This window comes from Sylvia atricapilla, chromosome 2, assembly GCF_009819655.1.
Source record: "Sylvia atricapilla isolate bSylAtr1 chromosome 2, bSylAtr1.pri, whole genome shotgun sequence".
NCBI lineage: Eukaryota > Metazoa > Chordata > Aves > Passeriformes > Sylviidae > Sylvia > Sylvia atricapilla.
The window spans coordinates 26504318-26518219 of record NC_089141.1 but is presented as its reverse complement, the minus strand read 5'-3'; the positions used below and the strand labels follow the sequence as shown (position 1 = coordinate 26518219).

Genomic DNA, 13902 nt, shown 5'->3' with positions numbered 1-13902 from the left:
TCGTCAAGTCATGTTTGACGAGAAATGATCTGCTTAATTCTGTAATTTACTGTTGTCAGAGAAGAGTCTCAGAAGCAGCATCTGTCCCTGAGATTGCCTAACAATTTCCATTGCAAGATTGTTTCCAGTTGCTTGAAATGTTGCTATATTTGACCTGTTTAGATTAAATGCTTGTTAGTCACTTGGAGTCAGTACACAGTAGCTCTGAGAGTAGATTTTGAGAGTGAGATCATGATGAATATACCACTATTTTCAGTAGTATTATTATTTTAACAGTCAGGGCAGTGTTATTCTTGAGAGGAGGGGCTGTAGCCAAATATCTTGATTTACTATCTTTTAGATATACCATGATTTCATAACATTACATGGGTATTATTGTGAAACTTGAGGTTCACATGGACTCAATGTGGCGCAGTGGAAATGCAGCTGCTGAAGCTTCTGCAAATCCAGCTCCAATGATCGTGTTCCAGTGGCTCCTGCAGCTCTCCCATACACCAGAGCCACAAGACCCCAGATGCTTCTTCAAGAGCTCCTGCAAGGCTTTCCTTCCAGAACCATTCCTTGTATACTTGTGTACTTGTAAACAGTTTTTGAGGAACTGAAACAGGAATGTTGTGCCCTGCCTTGACAGTGCCTCTTCTCTCCGGCAGGTACAGGAGCCTATCCTGATTGAAATGGCCATGGGAGAGCAGCTGGCTGCTTGGGGCAAGGTGTCTATCTGGGCAGTGGGCTTAGGGCTGAACACTGATGAGGAGGAGAAAGATACTGGAAAAGCCAGAGCCAGAATAAAATTAAATATGACAGAAGTGTGCTGCTGTCAATAACCATGTCAAGGGAAAAGCACAGAGAGAGTGGGGAGAGAAATAACCATTAGCAGGAGATGTACTATAGAGGGAGAAGAGAGACTGCTTAGAATAACAGGCAGGGAAAGGCATTGTGAAAAACGAGTTCCACTTTTTTTTTAAACAATTTATGAGTTTAATAAAAAAATAAAAATAGACAATAAGGAGACAGAATAGGTGAATTTATTTTGGTCGAGGGTGCTCGGCACAAAGTCTGCCAGCAGCACTCGTTTACGCTTTTAGATTTCTATTTTTAAGGATTGTTGTGTTGAATATTTAATAGATGTTAATTAAACATTCTTTTTTCGATTTGTTTTAAGTATTTTCTATTATCTTATTTAATAGATTTATTTGTGGGTGGCTCTACTGTGTTTGGTAACATGGGTATTTTTTTTTTTTTTTTTTTTTTTTTTTTTTTTTTTTTTAGGTCTTTTGATTTTTTTTTCATTTGGATAAGAAAACAGAAAGTTAACAGTTTTTTATGAAGGGTCACAAGGTGACCCCTCTTCCCATAACTTCTGACTTGGTGTTTTAGACGTTACAAAGAAGAGATGAAAAAACCCCAAACCTCTGTCTTAACCTTTTGGTATAATCAGAAAATACACATTCACTACCTTTCTAAACTCTATTAATAAAACATAATACAGTACAATTATACATATAGTAGTCATGTTAATATTTGGAAAAAGCCAACTATATATTATTCATTTATAGCAACATGAAAATAAGTTTTCATGAGAAGGATGAATAGGTGGCCATGGAGCCAATGGGGGGAAAAAAAAAGCCAGGAATGGGTGAATGACAAACTAGAGATATGGAGAAACTGGAATTTGGTGGATGATGGAGGAGGGAAAGGAATAGTATGCTTCAAACCATGTCACCTTTTCAGTGTGAAGATTACTGGGAAAAAAAATAAATCATAGAATCATTAGGGATGGAAAAAAACATGGAGTCCAGCTATTAACCCATCACTGCCAGGTCCTCTGCTAAACCATGTCCCCTAAGCACCACATTTTCTACATCTACACATTTTCTGAACACTCCCAGGGATGGTGATCCCACCATTTCCCTGGGCAGCCTGTTCCAATGCCCGATCACTCTTTCAGAGAAATTTCTCCTGATATCCAACCTAAACCTCGGCAGCTTGAGGCCATCTTCTCCTGTCCTGAGCAGACCCCGTTTCTCAGGCACCGCCGGCTCCTTTCCGCCACCGGCGCCGCACGAAGGCGGAGAGCTGCAGTTCGTGGTCCCCGGGCCGTGCCGGGAGATGTCACCCAGGGCGGGTCAGGGGTGTCACCCCCCGACATCCATCCTGGGCCCGGCCGGGGCACTCCCGGGGCCGGGACTCCGCCGGTCTCTGCTGCCGCCTCTCGGTGCCGCCGGGAGCGGCGACGCGGGACCGGTCCGGGACAACCGGCGGGTTCTCCTGCCGCGGGAATGTCGCCAAGCCAAGCCAGCTTACAGTCCAGTGGGTTTGAGGCTGAGAGAATTGAGGTTGTCCAGCCTGAAGATGAGAAGGGTCTTTCCTCACCATAGTACCTTCCAGTGCCTAAAGAGGCTACAAGAGAGCTGGAAAAAAGGGACTTCTTACCAGGGCAAGTAGTGATAAGACAAGGTCAAATGGCCTTAGCCTGGAGAAAAGTAGGTTTAGAATGGATATTAGGATGAAATTCTTTACTATGATGATGGTGAGGCACTGGCACAGGTTCCCCAGAGAAGCTGTGGATGCCCTGTCCCTGGCAGTGTTCAAGGACAGGTTGGATGGGGCTCTGAGCCGCTCCATGGTCCAGTGGAAGACATCCCTGCCTATAGCAGGGGGGTTGGAACTCTATGATGTTTAAAGTTCCCTCCAACCCAAACCATTCCATAATCCAGTGAAAGCAAGCCCAAGTGTTTAGGAATGTTTCACTGCAATGGATGAAACACCCAGGGGTGTAGGGTAAGGAGGTCAGAGGGCAGCAGGCATCTCAGTGTGGTACAGTGCAATGAGTGGAGTGTTCCCAAGTCCCAGCTTTTACTGGGAGATGGTGGAAACTCTGTGATAGAGGGAATAAAGGAGGTGAGCAGACTCTGGTGAAAATCCTCCCAGTGCTGTTTGCAGAGGTGGAAATCAGCAAATTGTGTTGCACAGTTTTGAGGTTTTGAGCCAGAACACACCTGCACTGCCAGGTTTTCCTGGGGTTTATCAAAGGCCCCCAGCAAAACTGACCTGGGTCACGAGAGGGAGGTTGGAAGTGCAGTTGCAAGAAACCCACAGAGCCTTCTTATTGGCAGAATGGGAGACAGGCAGATTACTGCCAGGATCTTGGTAAATTGAGGACGTTTTACTTATCACTTCTGTATCCTTGATTCCCTGCTGCTTATATTCCCTTGGTTCACTTAGTAAATGTTGTTTTCTCTTTAGATGTTTCTGCCCTTTTTTTTAATGCACTGACTCAGTGTTTCCAGATGGAGATGTGTGCGGCTTTTCTTAAGAACTTAGGAAAAACTTTTTTTCCCAACTTCCTGGGGGAAGACAAGCCAGTCAAGCCTGTTTTAAATGGTAATTTTATAAAACCTGGAACATTACTGCGCTTCGTAACATCTGGCAAAAGGTTACAGCTACACAACTCTGAGTCATTATAAGAAAAGGATTATCTTACGCAATTTGGGAAAAGTAGTATGTGGTCATGTAATTTAGGAATTTAAGAGAATGTGTGTGCCTCTGAGCAGAATTGTATTACATTGGTGAATTTAATGTTATGACTTATTAACCTTAATGGTATGATTTTACCTCTTTTAAATTGTTATGTGACATAGCTGTAGGGAATTGTGAAATATATTACCTAACTGTTTCATCTTAAGAGCTGAAAAAACGATATGGATTTAAGACAATGCAATACAATGTTGCATATATATTCAGTGTAAATATATATCAATATGACCAGTCTTCTGCATAAAGAGTTAGCATTATGCAGATATGCAGTGACCAGATAAAATGCAGCTACTTCTTTATTTAACTATCTTCAACAATCTTTATCTTAATTAGTAGAAATTAATTGATGAATAATATGTATTTCTTAATTAGTTTCTAAATAATTATTAATATTCATATGCATGATCATCTACCACTGCTACAGATGAGTTGAGTCAGATTTATATGAAAATAAAGAATTCCTTTGTGATAAAATGACACGTGTAATGTATCAGTGCACACTCATTTTATTTCCGCCATGCCCATTTTCAAATATGATTGTGCCTTGAAGAGTCACTGACTGAGTTTTTACATTGCACAGCTCAGAGGAGAAAACATCTCCCTGTGATTTATTGTGTATCTTTCACCACTGTTTTCCCGTTCTCAAAATTCCTGTTCAAAACATCAAGCTGTGCTCCCAAGAGACATCAGAAGCAAGATGACACTCTGTTTTCTTTCTCTTTCCATTCTCATTTTGACAAAGAAAACAGACTAGGCATGTTCTTCAAGCAAAGCCTTTATCCTGACTACAATGAAGTCAGCTATGATTCATCTGGAGGTGTTTCTCTCCCTTAACAATATAAAGGACTCTCTCAGGCAGGCTGTGCTAATGCACTTTGCCTATGGCCTGTTGAAACTTGAAGCACTTTTTTCCTGTCTAAAACAAGCTCCAGAGTGTGCTGTGCTGGTTGTAAAGGGTAGAGGCTGTAGTGGAATTTTAGATTTTCATTTATAGTCCAGACCCAGTGCAGCTGGTTTGTGAAGAGAAGGGGGTTTCTAGAGTGTTAGTGACAGATATTTTTTAGATTGTATTTTGATCTTGGCATGTGGGCACTGGCCAGGCAAAGGATCCTGTTTGGTGTAAGCCTTTGGACTCCTTTCCGCAAGGATCTTAGATCTAAATAGCTGCAGGGCTAAGTCTGATGAACATCAACATGATGAACGTGCTCTTTCTTACATGAAGCTCACTTGGTAAATAAAAATGTAATTATGTATTCATAGTCCTAAATGTCCCCTCATACTGAACCCAGCAAAACCATATACTCCTACTCCTGCTGGTAGCCTCAGAGAGGCACAACATTGAGCAGGCCACTATTTTTTTTTTTCATTTTCCCCTAAAAAGGGATCTCTGAAGCATCAGATTAGGAGCAGTAGCAGCAGCTCATTGGCTGTCAAGTCGCAGTAAGACTGAACTCCACCAATGTGATCTCCGGACATGATGATCAAACAGGGTTTTCTATGCAGAAGCATTGGACCCTCCCTTTTCTACACCCTTCGGATGATGCTCCCAGCTTTAAAAAGGGAGGGAACAAAAAGGAGAGGGGAGGCAGCCGAAACTCTATTCCCCTCCCTTTTCCCCAAAGTCATCTGATTTCCCGAAAATACAACCAGGCGAGTGCACTCCCCATGGGAACTTCAGCCAACAGGATTGTGCAACTTTTCTGGAAATTCCCTTTCCTGCAGAGAGTTTTCAAAGCCAGCATCTCACGCTAGAGGGAAGGCTGGGAAGCCGCAGCCCACAGATAGAGGGTGCTGCGAAATTGCGAATTGGAGCTCCCTTACCCAGAACTCAGCTTTTGGTGCGTTTGGAGGAGGGTGTGCACAGGAAGAAAAAAGAGAGACAGAAAGAAAGGAGAAGGAAAGAGATAAGAAAACCAGACGTGAACTATGGAGAGAAGGTAAATATTGCAGGCATTAGAAATGAGAAAGGAGGATTCCCCAGTGTCATTGTCTGACAGGTAGAAGAGTCAGGACAAGGTGCTCCCCAACCCCAGGGTCTTAGCATGATTTTTGAGGTGCTGGGAAGAATGGATTGGGTGCTTCTGGGAGACGTGTTCTCTGCCTTAATTTCCTGTGCACTAACATGGCGTCTGCATTCACTGATGATTGTTAAGGGGAGAGTGTGAGCACTGGTGAGTACCAAGACAGATTTTGTCCTTACGGATCTCAACCTCCCTTCTTGATGTTTGGGTTTGCTCTGTGCAGGAAGGGACAGAGATATAAACTTGCTTTTCAAGCAAAACCTTGAGCTAGTCTCCTCAAGGTGGGGTTTTAGGGTCTTCAACCTGCTTAGATGTGCGGACAGCATTAACCAATCACAGTTTTTTTGTACCAGAGCATAACTCCAAAGTCCAGTCGCTGAAGATTTTCAGAAAGGAAGAACTACTTTTTCCAGATGTGGTGAGTTATTAAATTGCAAGGTTTATTAACAATTACATTCTATAAATAATGTGTTTTCCCTGTAAAACTCTGCTGATTTTCAAATTGGAATGTATCTATAGCCCAAATAGCCTCCAGAACAGGGCAATGAGTAAGAAAGAGCACTTATGATCCCTGTGTTCAGCTCCTGCAGCTTTACCAGCTCTTACAGAGACTGAGACAAGCCGAGAGCACAACTGAGGTTGTTTTCCTGTGTGAAAAGCTACAGAAGAAAGACAAGCCCCACACAGCCACAGCACTGCCCTTTGAAAAGCTGGAGCCAGGAGCTCTGCTGCATGCTGTGTGCAGCCAAAGCACCCAGCTTGTTCACTGGGCTTGTGCACATATGAAAATGGAACAACCTTTACCAACCAATACTGCAACCTTCCCTTCTGTTTCCTCAGGTCCCTGATCTTCTTCTGTCTCCCGGTCTGGGCTGATGCAGCCCCTATGTATGGAGAGATCTTGTCACCCAATTATCCTCAGGGGTATCCCAATGACGTGAACGAAACTTGGAAAATCCAGGTCCCTTTGGGATATGGCATTCACCTTTATTTCACACATCTGGATCTTGAACCATCACAGGACTGTGAATATGACTTTGTGAAGGTACTGTCCATGTCCTCAAGTGAGAAAAAGACAAGAAGTCAGGTTAGAGCACAGAACAGCAAAACTGTGCATGAAGCTCAGAGCTGGGAGAGGAGCTACGCACATCCTTCCTGTTCTGAGCTCCAAGAAGTCCAAATGACTGGGTATATTTCCACTAGCAGTCATTAAATCAGCTCAGGTTTGCTTTATAACCACATGAGTGTTGTCTGCCAACTGAGTGTCCCATTTATGCCCTCCATCCCATGTATCTCCATATTCTTAGGGAAGGTTTGCTCAGCCATCACTGACACGTCTCTATTGCAAGGCATATTCCTAACCGTTGAAGAGTAGGTGTAAAAAGACCATTTTCTTAGGCAATAGTTTTCCGTGCCTGAAATTATGTGGAATTAATTGATGAGTGGCCATAGATTATTTATTGCGAACAGAAATTGATTAGAAAGGATGGAGATTAAAAACAATCCATCTGTGTAGGATAGTGGCCACTCAGATAAAGCCTTGTGATCCCTTGCACCACAGTTTTGATATGATCTATGCACCACAGATTTCTTAAATCCAGCTCTGCTCTATGTTGTCCCACAAGGCACAAAAGATCAAACACTTCCACACAAACAGACAGACACAAGACCATCCTATCCTGCCATAGCTCTGTGTGAAGAGAGGCAGTAAGGTCAAGTGCAGCACTAGGGCATCTTTCAGGAGGACCAAGGTGGGAAAGAAGGATGAGTGTGCTCTGTAACGACCTGTCATTTTGCAACAAACAAATGAGCCTGTTAGGCTGCTCTGTGGACTGTCATGGTTGGTTTTGCTGCTTTGAAATACAGTGTTTTGATGGGGTTTTTTTATACAAGTGGGCCCGAAGAATAGATGTTAACAGCAAACAGTGCAGAATAATTTGTATCTGAGAAATTAAGACAAGAATTTCACTGGCAAGACAGTGGGAGGGAGCACTCTTCGTGTGTCTTATGAATATCGTGAAACTGGCTGTCCAGTTCAGCTGCCCCTGAGCACCTAAAAACTGAATGACTCAAGTGTTGGTAATTCCACATGTAGCGAGGTAAGGAGTCTCTGAATTCTTCTACAGATCCTGTCTGGTGACTATGTTGAAGGTGTGCTTTGTGGGCAGAAGAAACCTCGTGCCCCTGGGTCCCAGATTGTGGAGGAATTCCATGTCCCTTACAACACCGTCACTATGAGATTCCAATCAGACTTTTCCAATGAGGAGCGTTTCACTGGTTTTGCTGCCTACTACGTTGCTGTGGGTAAGGTTAAAACAGCCTCCTCTGAACCTCTGTAGTGTCCAGGCTGGGAGGAAAGGTGACAAGAAGGATTTTTCTGAAATGCCTTATTTAAAGAGATCCCAGCAGACAGAGCTGCATTCCAACATGACCAGTATAAATACTGTCTTAGAGATGTCTTTTCCTTGTTGTCCACTAGTGTTTGCTTCTTTCTCCTGCCCTCAGGGGCCTCTTCTAATTTGGCTGATTCATCTTTTCATACTTGCAGACTTGGATGAGTGCATGGATTTTGCGGATGAACCCTGCAGTCACTACTGTAATAATTATATTGGAGGTTACTTCTGCAGCTGTCCACCAGATTATTTCCTCTATGAAGACAACAAAACGTGTGGAGGTAAGACATGAGCTCCAGTTAACAGTAAGAATTAATTTAGGCCAAGTGAGATATTGCACTTGGAAGACTTTATCAATCTTCTCAGCTGTTTGTGACAGGTATATTTTGGGGGGAAAACCCATCCCAGTGCAAATCTGAACTGCAGTAGACAGAGGTTTGAGGAATTTTTATTAGCATATTCTTAACAATTTCATTTTTATTTCTGTGTCAAGAGAATTAAGAAACTACTGAATGACATTCTTTAAAGAATGATGGAAACCCTTCTTAGCATACTGCTATCTGTGAATCTTTAAATCTGTGACAAAACAGGGAAGTTCCATACAGACACAAAAATCACCAAGGGATTGCTTGACTTGAACCAAAAAATTGCAAGATCACAAATGGTGCATGTTGAAAGGAGTATAATATGAGGAAAGGAAGCCTAAATGTCAAGTGGAGGGTAAAAAGCAGTTATACGTCCCTAAGCTAAAGGGATAGAGAGTGGCCCTGGCATCGGTTTCTCAGGAAGATACAATGTTGTGACATGGTTATTGCAGTTGTCTGGGCTGACTGCGAATGTGGTGGAAGAGAGAGAGCTTGTCAGGTGCACACATGGACCATTTCCTTTCTGAATCCTACTCATGTTCCTTCCTTAATCCTAGTGAACTGCAGTGGAAATGTCTTCACTGAGCCAACAGGGGAGATTTCCAGCCCCAACTATCCCAACCAGTACCCGGAGAACTCTCGGTGTAACTACCGAGTGTCTCTGAGCCCGGGCTACTTTGTGGTGCTGACCATTCACAGCGGGGACTTTGACGTGGAACCAGCCGGCTCCGATGGGACCTGCCACGACAGCTTAACAGTAGGTGTGCAGCTCAGGGAGCCTAGGAGTCAGGGTGCTCTGAGTCTCCCATCAATCTCCTCATGTTTGGGACTACTTAACTTTATTTTCAATTACGTTTGTGGGAATACATTAGAATATGTATGCATTGAGTATGTATTTTAATAGCTCTCTCAATACATTTGGCATTTCTCATTTATCCTTGTTTGGTGTTTTCCTAGATTGTCTCTGGAAAACAGCGTTTTGGTCCCTATTGTGGCAGCAAATTCCCAGGTCCTCCTGAAATCAAAACCAGGAACAACACTCTTGACATAATCTTCCAGACAGACCACAGCACACAACACAAAGGCTGGAAAATACGCTACTACGGGGACCGTGAGTAAACACATGGGAATGCGTTCCCTCTGCTGCTGAGTTAGGGGCAGGGTTTGTCCAAGGTCACATTCATGGCACAACAGCATGTTATCATGTTCACAGCTGCTGGTATTGAGTAAGAGTATGCCTGCTTACTAGGGGGGAGGAAATCACTGGAGAGAAAGAAGCTGGGAGCTGGAAGGAGAGTAAATCTTGAACCAGTTCATCACTCATTTCCACCTATTTTTTCAAAGCCGTAACCTGTCCCATGAGTGTCATCTCCAACTCTGTACTTGACCCAAAGAAGGACAAGTATATCTTAAAGGACATTGTGAATGTGACCTGTGTGGAAGGCTATGAAATTGTGATGGTAAGTGAAATAAAAAAAACTATGTTCCCTCTGGCCCACTCAGCAACATCTTTAGGCCATTCCAATCAGGGGTCCTGAGTAACTTTGGGAACCCAAAGTTTTCAACACAACAGTAGTAAGAGGAAACCTTTTCCAGCCACTGCAGTACTTTGAGGATCCTCCACTGGAACACTTGTATCAGATGCATTTCATGTCCAGAGACTTACATGGATCATGTGTTTTTCTTCCTAGCAACGAGACAGCATCACAAGTTTTCTCTCCACCTGTCAGGAAAATGGTGAATGGAGCGACTCCCATTTGAGCTGTGTTCGTAAGTGACCTGTGTCTGTATTTTGGGAAGGGAATTGGAACAGAGTGTTTAGGCTCTAGATCCACTGTATTTATGAGGAGCTAGATTGTATTATAGATTAGGAGGATGCTGAAGTACTGGGATGTGAGCATGCTGAAGGGACAGAGAAAGTGAGCCCCCATGACTGTACAGGGATTAGAGAAGCAGAGTGGTTGTTCCCTGTCATACAAAATAATCATATTGTTGAGTGAGGGTGCCCCTTTGACTGAGTTTGATCCTTTTTGTTTCTTCTACAACAGCTGTGAACTGTGGTGATCCCCCTCCTGTTGACAACGCCCAAGCCTCATACGTCTCCGAACTCCGCGAACCTCTGTACACAGCTGCTGTCCGCTATCAGTGTGAGGCACCCTACTACACCCTGGAAAACACTGGGCATGGTGAGCACTGCCTCTGCCACACAGTCATACTGCCTTGGTTAAAGGCCTAAGAAGTGGCTCTGGCACCGTCATAGGGCTGGGATTTTATGTTGTCAGGTCAAGGCTGGTGTGGGGTTGCAGTTTTGTGTTGCCTCTGTGTTTAACACACTCTAAAAATGCCTGGGATGTTGACCTTAAATGCATTAGCAAGTCCTCTCTCCATCTGCCTTGTGAGTGAACCATGCAGGTTTTTGTCAAATGTAGCACAGAGTTCAGGTGGAAACATAGAGGACTCAAGAAATCTGTTAGATGAGGTTTCTCTGAGAAAGGGATAGAAGCACCCTGGTAGGGAGATAACAGCAACGTTTACCAAGCTGTGCTTGCTCTGGAAATAAGAAGGCTAATACATTGTATACAGGTAGTGTTTTTTTACCCTGTGTTAGTCTTGATTGTGTTCTTATGGAACTCTTTGTTCTCTCATGTTTTCCAAGAGATTTATCAGTGCTCAGCCAGTGGAGAATGGGTCAATGAAGAGATGGGAACAAAGCTACCAAAATGTGTTCCAGGTACTACCAAATACTGTATGTGCATGCAGCATATGAAGAACATTTCTTCTTTCATCATCTTCTTTCATAATTTCTTGACTTCCAGCTGATAGAATTTTAAAAACTGTGTACTGTTCAGTTTACCCTTGTAGAGGAGGCAGCATGACTTGGCCTAGTTGTACATGATGCCTGTTCACTCCTTCAAAACCCCAGATCCTCACTGGCAAAGTACAAGATTCAGGTGGAGGAGATTCAACTCTTTTGAAAGTTCAGTCACAGCTTAGACAGTGATTTGGATTATACAAGTACACAGTGAAAAAAGCAATTTGAAAGATAAAGCTCAGGGAATTTACTACCCAAGAAGAGGCTACAAAGAATATGAAGCCAAATTCTCCTCACTGGGACACAGCAATAAAAGGCAATGGCAGGCACAAGTTACAACAAAGGAAATTCTGATTGTATCTAAGGAAAAATGCTCCGCACTGGAACTGCTGTCCAAGGAGTCTGGCTAATCACCACCCTGGGAGATGAGCAGAAGTTACCTGTCAAAGCCTGAATAACCTGGCTTTGGAGTTAGTAAGGCAGGGAGGAGGGCAGTTAGGGAGGAACAGGTTGAGCTAAAGGCACTGAGAAGTACCTTCCAGCCTAAATCTTCCTATGATTATGTGAAAATCTTTAACCAATTCTGCTTTGTGCAAATTAGAAGCTATAGTTCTTTAATCTCTGATTTTCTGACTAAGGATTCAATCCAAACAAGACAGTATGGTAAGAAATCAGTTCCCTAGCTATGGCAGAATGGCCCATCTTATTTTTGTCCCTATTATTTACGTTCTGCAAAATATTAGTGAACATTTTGCTCAAAAACATGGAGCATCTTCGCACCCAGAAGACCCACGAATAAGATCCCTCACTGCTTAAGATTTTGCATATTTATAGAATCGTAATCAGTGACAAAACTGAACTCTTAACCTGAGAGTATCTGGAGTGCACAGAAAAAAAAAAAAAAAAAAAAAAAAGAGCAGTGTCATATTTCTAAGAAATCAAACAAGTATTTTTTCAAAGACAATCCCTGCATCTAAAGAGCATAATTCAGCAAAGGAAAAACACCAACTAGAAGGCAATTAAATTGTGAGCTCTGACATACCTAACACTGTCAGGGTGACAACTGCTTTCCAGAAAACTGAATTTGAGAATGAGCATTTTAAATCTAAATTGAGTATTGATACCATTTGTTTTTAGAATTTTCTTTGATTTCTCTGTAAGTACTAATTGTAAGCTCTGTGGCGTAAAATATAAACATGGTTACTCAGATTCAAAAATTATTTAAAGTACACAGGAAGGAGAGGACTGTGGTCTTTTTAGCAGTATCAAAGAACCTCCTGTTTATAACTGCTTATTGTCCCGTCTGGTCTTTCTCCCATCTTTTTTTTTTTTTTTTTTTTTTTTCTAGTCTGTGGAGTGCCTAGCAATCCCATCCGAGACACAGGGAGGATTTTTGGAGGCACCCGTGCAGAAAAGGGCAACTTTCCCTGGCAGGTGTATTTCAATGACCCCAGAGCAAGTGGAGTGCTCATCTCTGACAGATGGGTGATGACTGCAGCTCATGTTCTGGAGGGATATGACAAGCCCACCATGTATGCTGGGGTAATCAATGTTCGTAGAGAATCCCTAAAGTGGGAAGCTGAAAAGCTTATCCCAGAAGCTTCATTCATCCATCCTGATTGGAAGGAGGAGCCCACAGAAACCAGGATTGATTTTGATAATGATATTGCACTACTGAAACTGAGGGCTCCCGTGAAGATGGGTCCAAACATCTCACCCATCTGTCTTCCTGGTAAATCGCCTGAATATGAGCTGCAAGAAGGGACTCTGGGGTACATCGCTGGATGGGGCCGGAGAGAGAAAGGAAGACTCCCTGCTGATCTTTGGAAGGCCCAGATCCCCGTGGTGAACATGGACAAGTGCCGATCTGTGAAACCAGATGGCTCTGACGATTCCATTGTTTACATATTCACCGACAATATGATCTGTGCTGGTGGAGGCAAGGACAGCTGCCAGGGGGATAGTGGTGGAGCCTATGCCATCCAGGACCCTCTGAATGCCACCCGGTACTATGTCGCGGGGCTCATCTCCTGGGGGCCAAAATGTGGCACCTTTGGTCTTTACACCAAGGTGGTGCGTTACTTGGACTGGATCAGAGACACCATGAGCCAGGATGAGGATGAGGGAGCTTGGCAGAAATAGCTGTTTCTCCTCTCAGCACCATCACCCTTTCTAAACGTGATGGCTGCGTGTTTGGGCTGTCTATGACCCTCTTCACTCTGTGTATATAATGGGCAATATATAACACATTATAACTCATTGTGTCTATGCTGAGTGGAGAGTCAGGAGTGTGGATCTGTTTCTCCCACTATCATCATGTCTGGGAAGGGAAATTCCCTGTCTTCCACTCATAGCAGCGTAAAACGAACACATTATTCTGAATAAAGAGACTCTTTCTTCTTCCTTTATTTTTCTTCAATTCTATTTTTTTCCCATTTGGAGAAGACCTAGCTGTGCCCCTTTGAAACCAGACAGGGAGGTTTCTATGAAGACAAGAGTGAATAATTGTTGGTTCACAGGGAATGCTCAGAGCCTAGTTTCTGATTTATGTATTTCCTGACCTGTTCAAAATATCTAACAGCATTAAAGAATGTCCAAACTGCCTTTTGTGCAATGTGCTATTGTGTCTGTAATATCTTTCTTCTTCTCAGTCTAGACCTAGTTCTCCTTGAAACTTCCTAAATCAAGTGCCTAATCGTATTCTGACCCTGCCAGCTTTCATCAAGCTGGAGCCTGTAGTACCTCATCTCTCTACCAGAGCCTTTATAAAGTTC

At 43.2% G+C, this 13902-nt stretch overlaps 1 protein-coding gene across 1 annotated transcript; it reads left to right on the top strand.

Moving 5' to 3' along the window:
- Positions 1-5281: 5281 nt before the first annotated feature.
- On the top strand, positions 5282-13731 carry C1S (complement C1s). Its single transcript, XM_066341097.1, has 12 exons — positions 5282-5474; positions 5912-5976; positions 6399-6603; positions 7685-7862; positions 8107-8232; positions 8874-9073; positions 9274-9427; positions 9661-9776; positions 10008-10086; positions 10365-10502; positions 10973-11047; positions 12477-13731. Exons 2-12 carry the CDS (start codon positions 5972-5974, stop codon positions 13268-13270), a joined length of 2070 nt encoding a protein of 689 aa, XP_066197194.1. The 5' UTR covers positions 5282-5474; positions 5912-5971; the 3' UTR covers positions 13271-13731.
- The last annotated feature ends 171 nt before the right edge of the window (positions 13732-13902 follow it).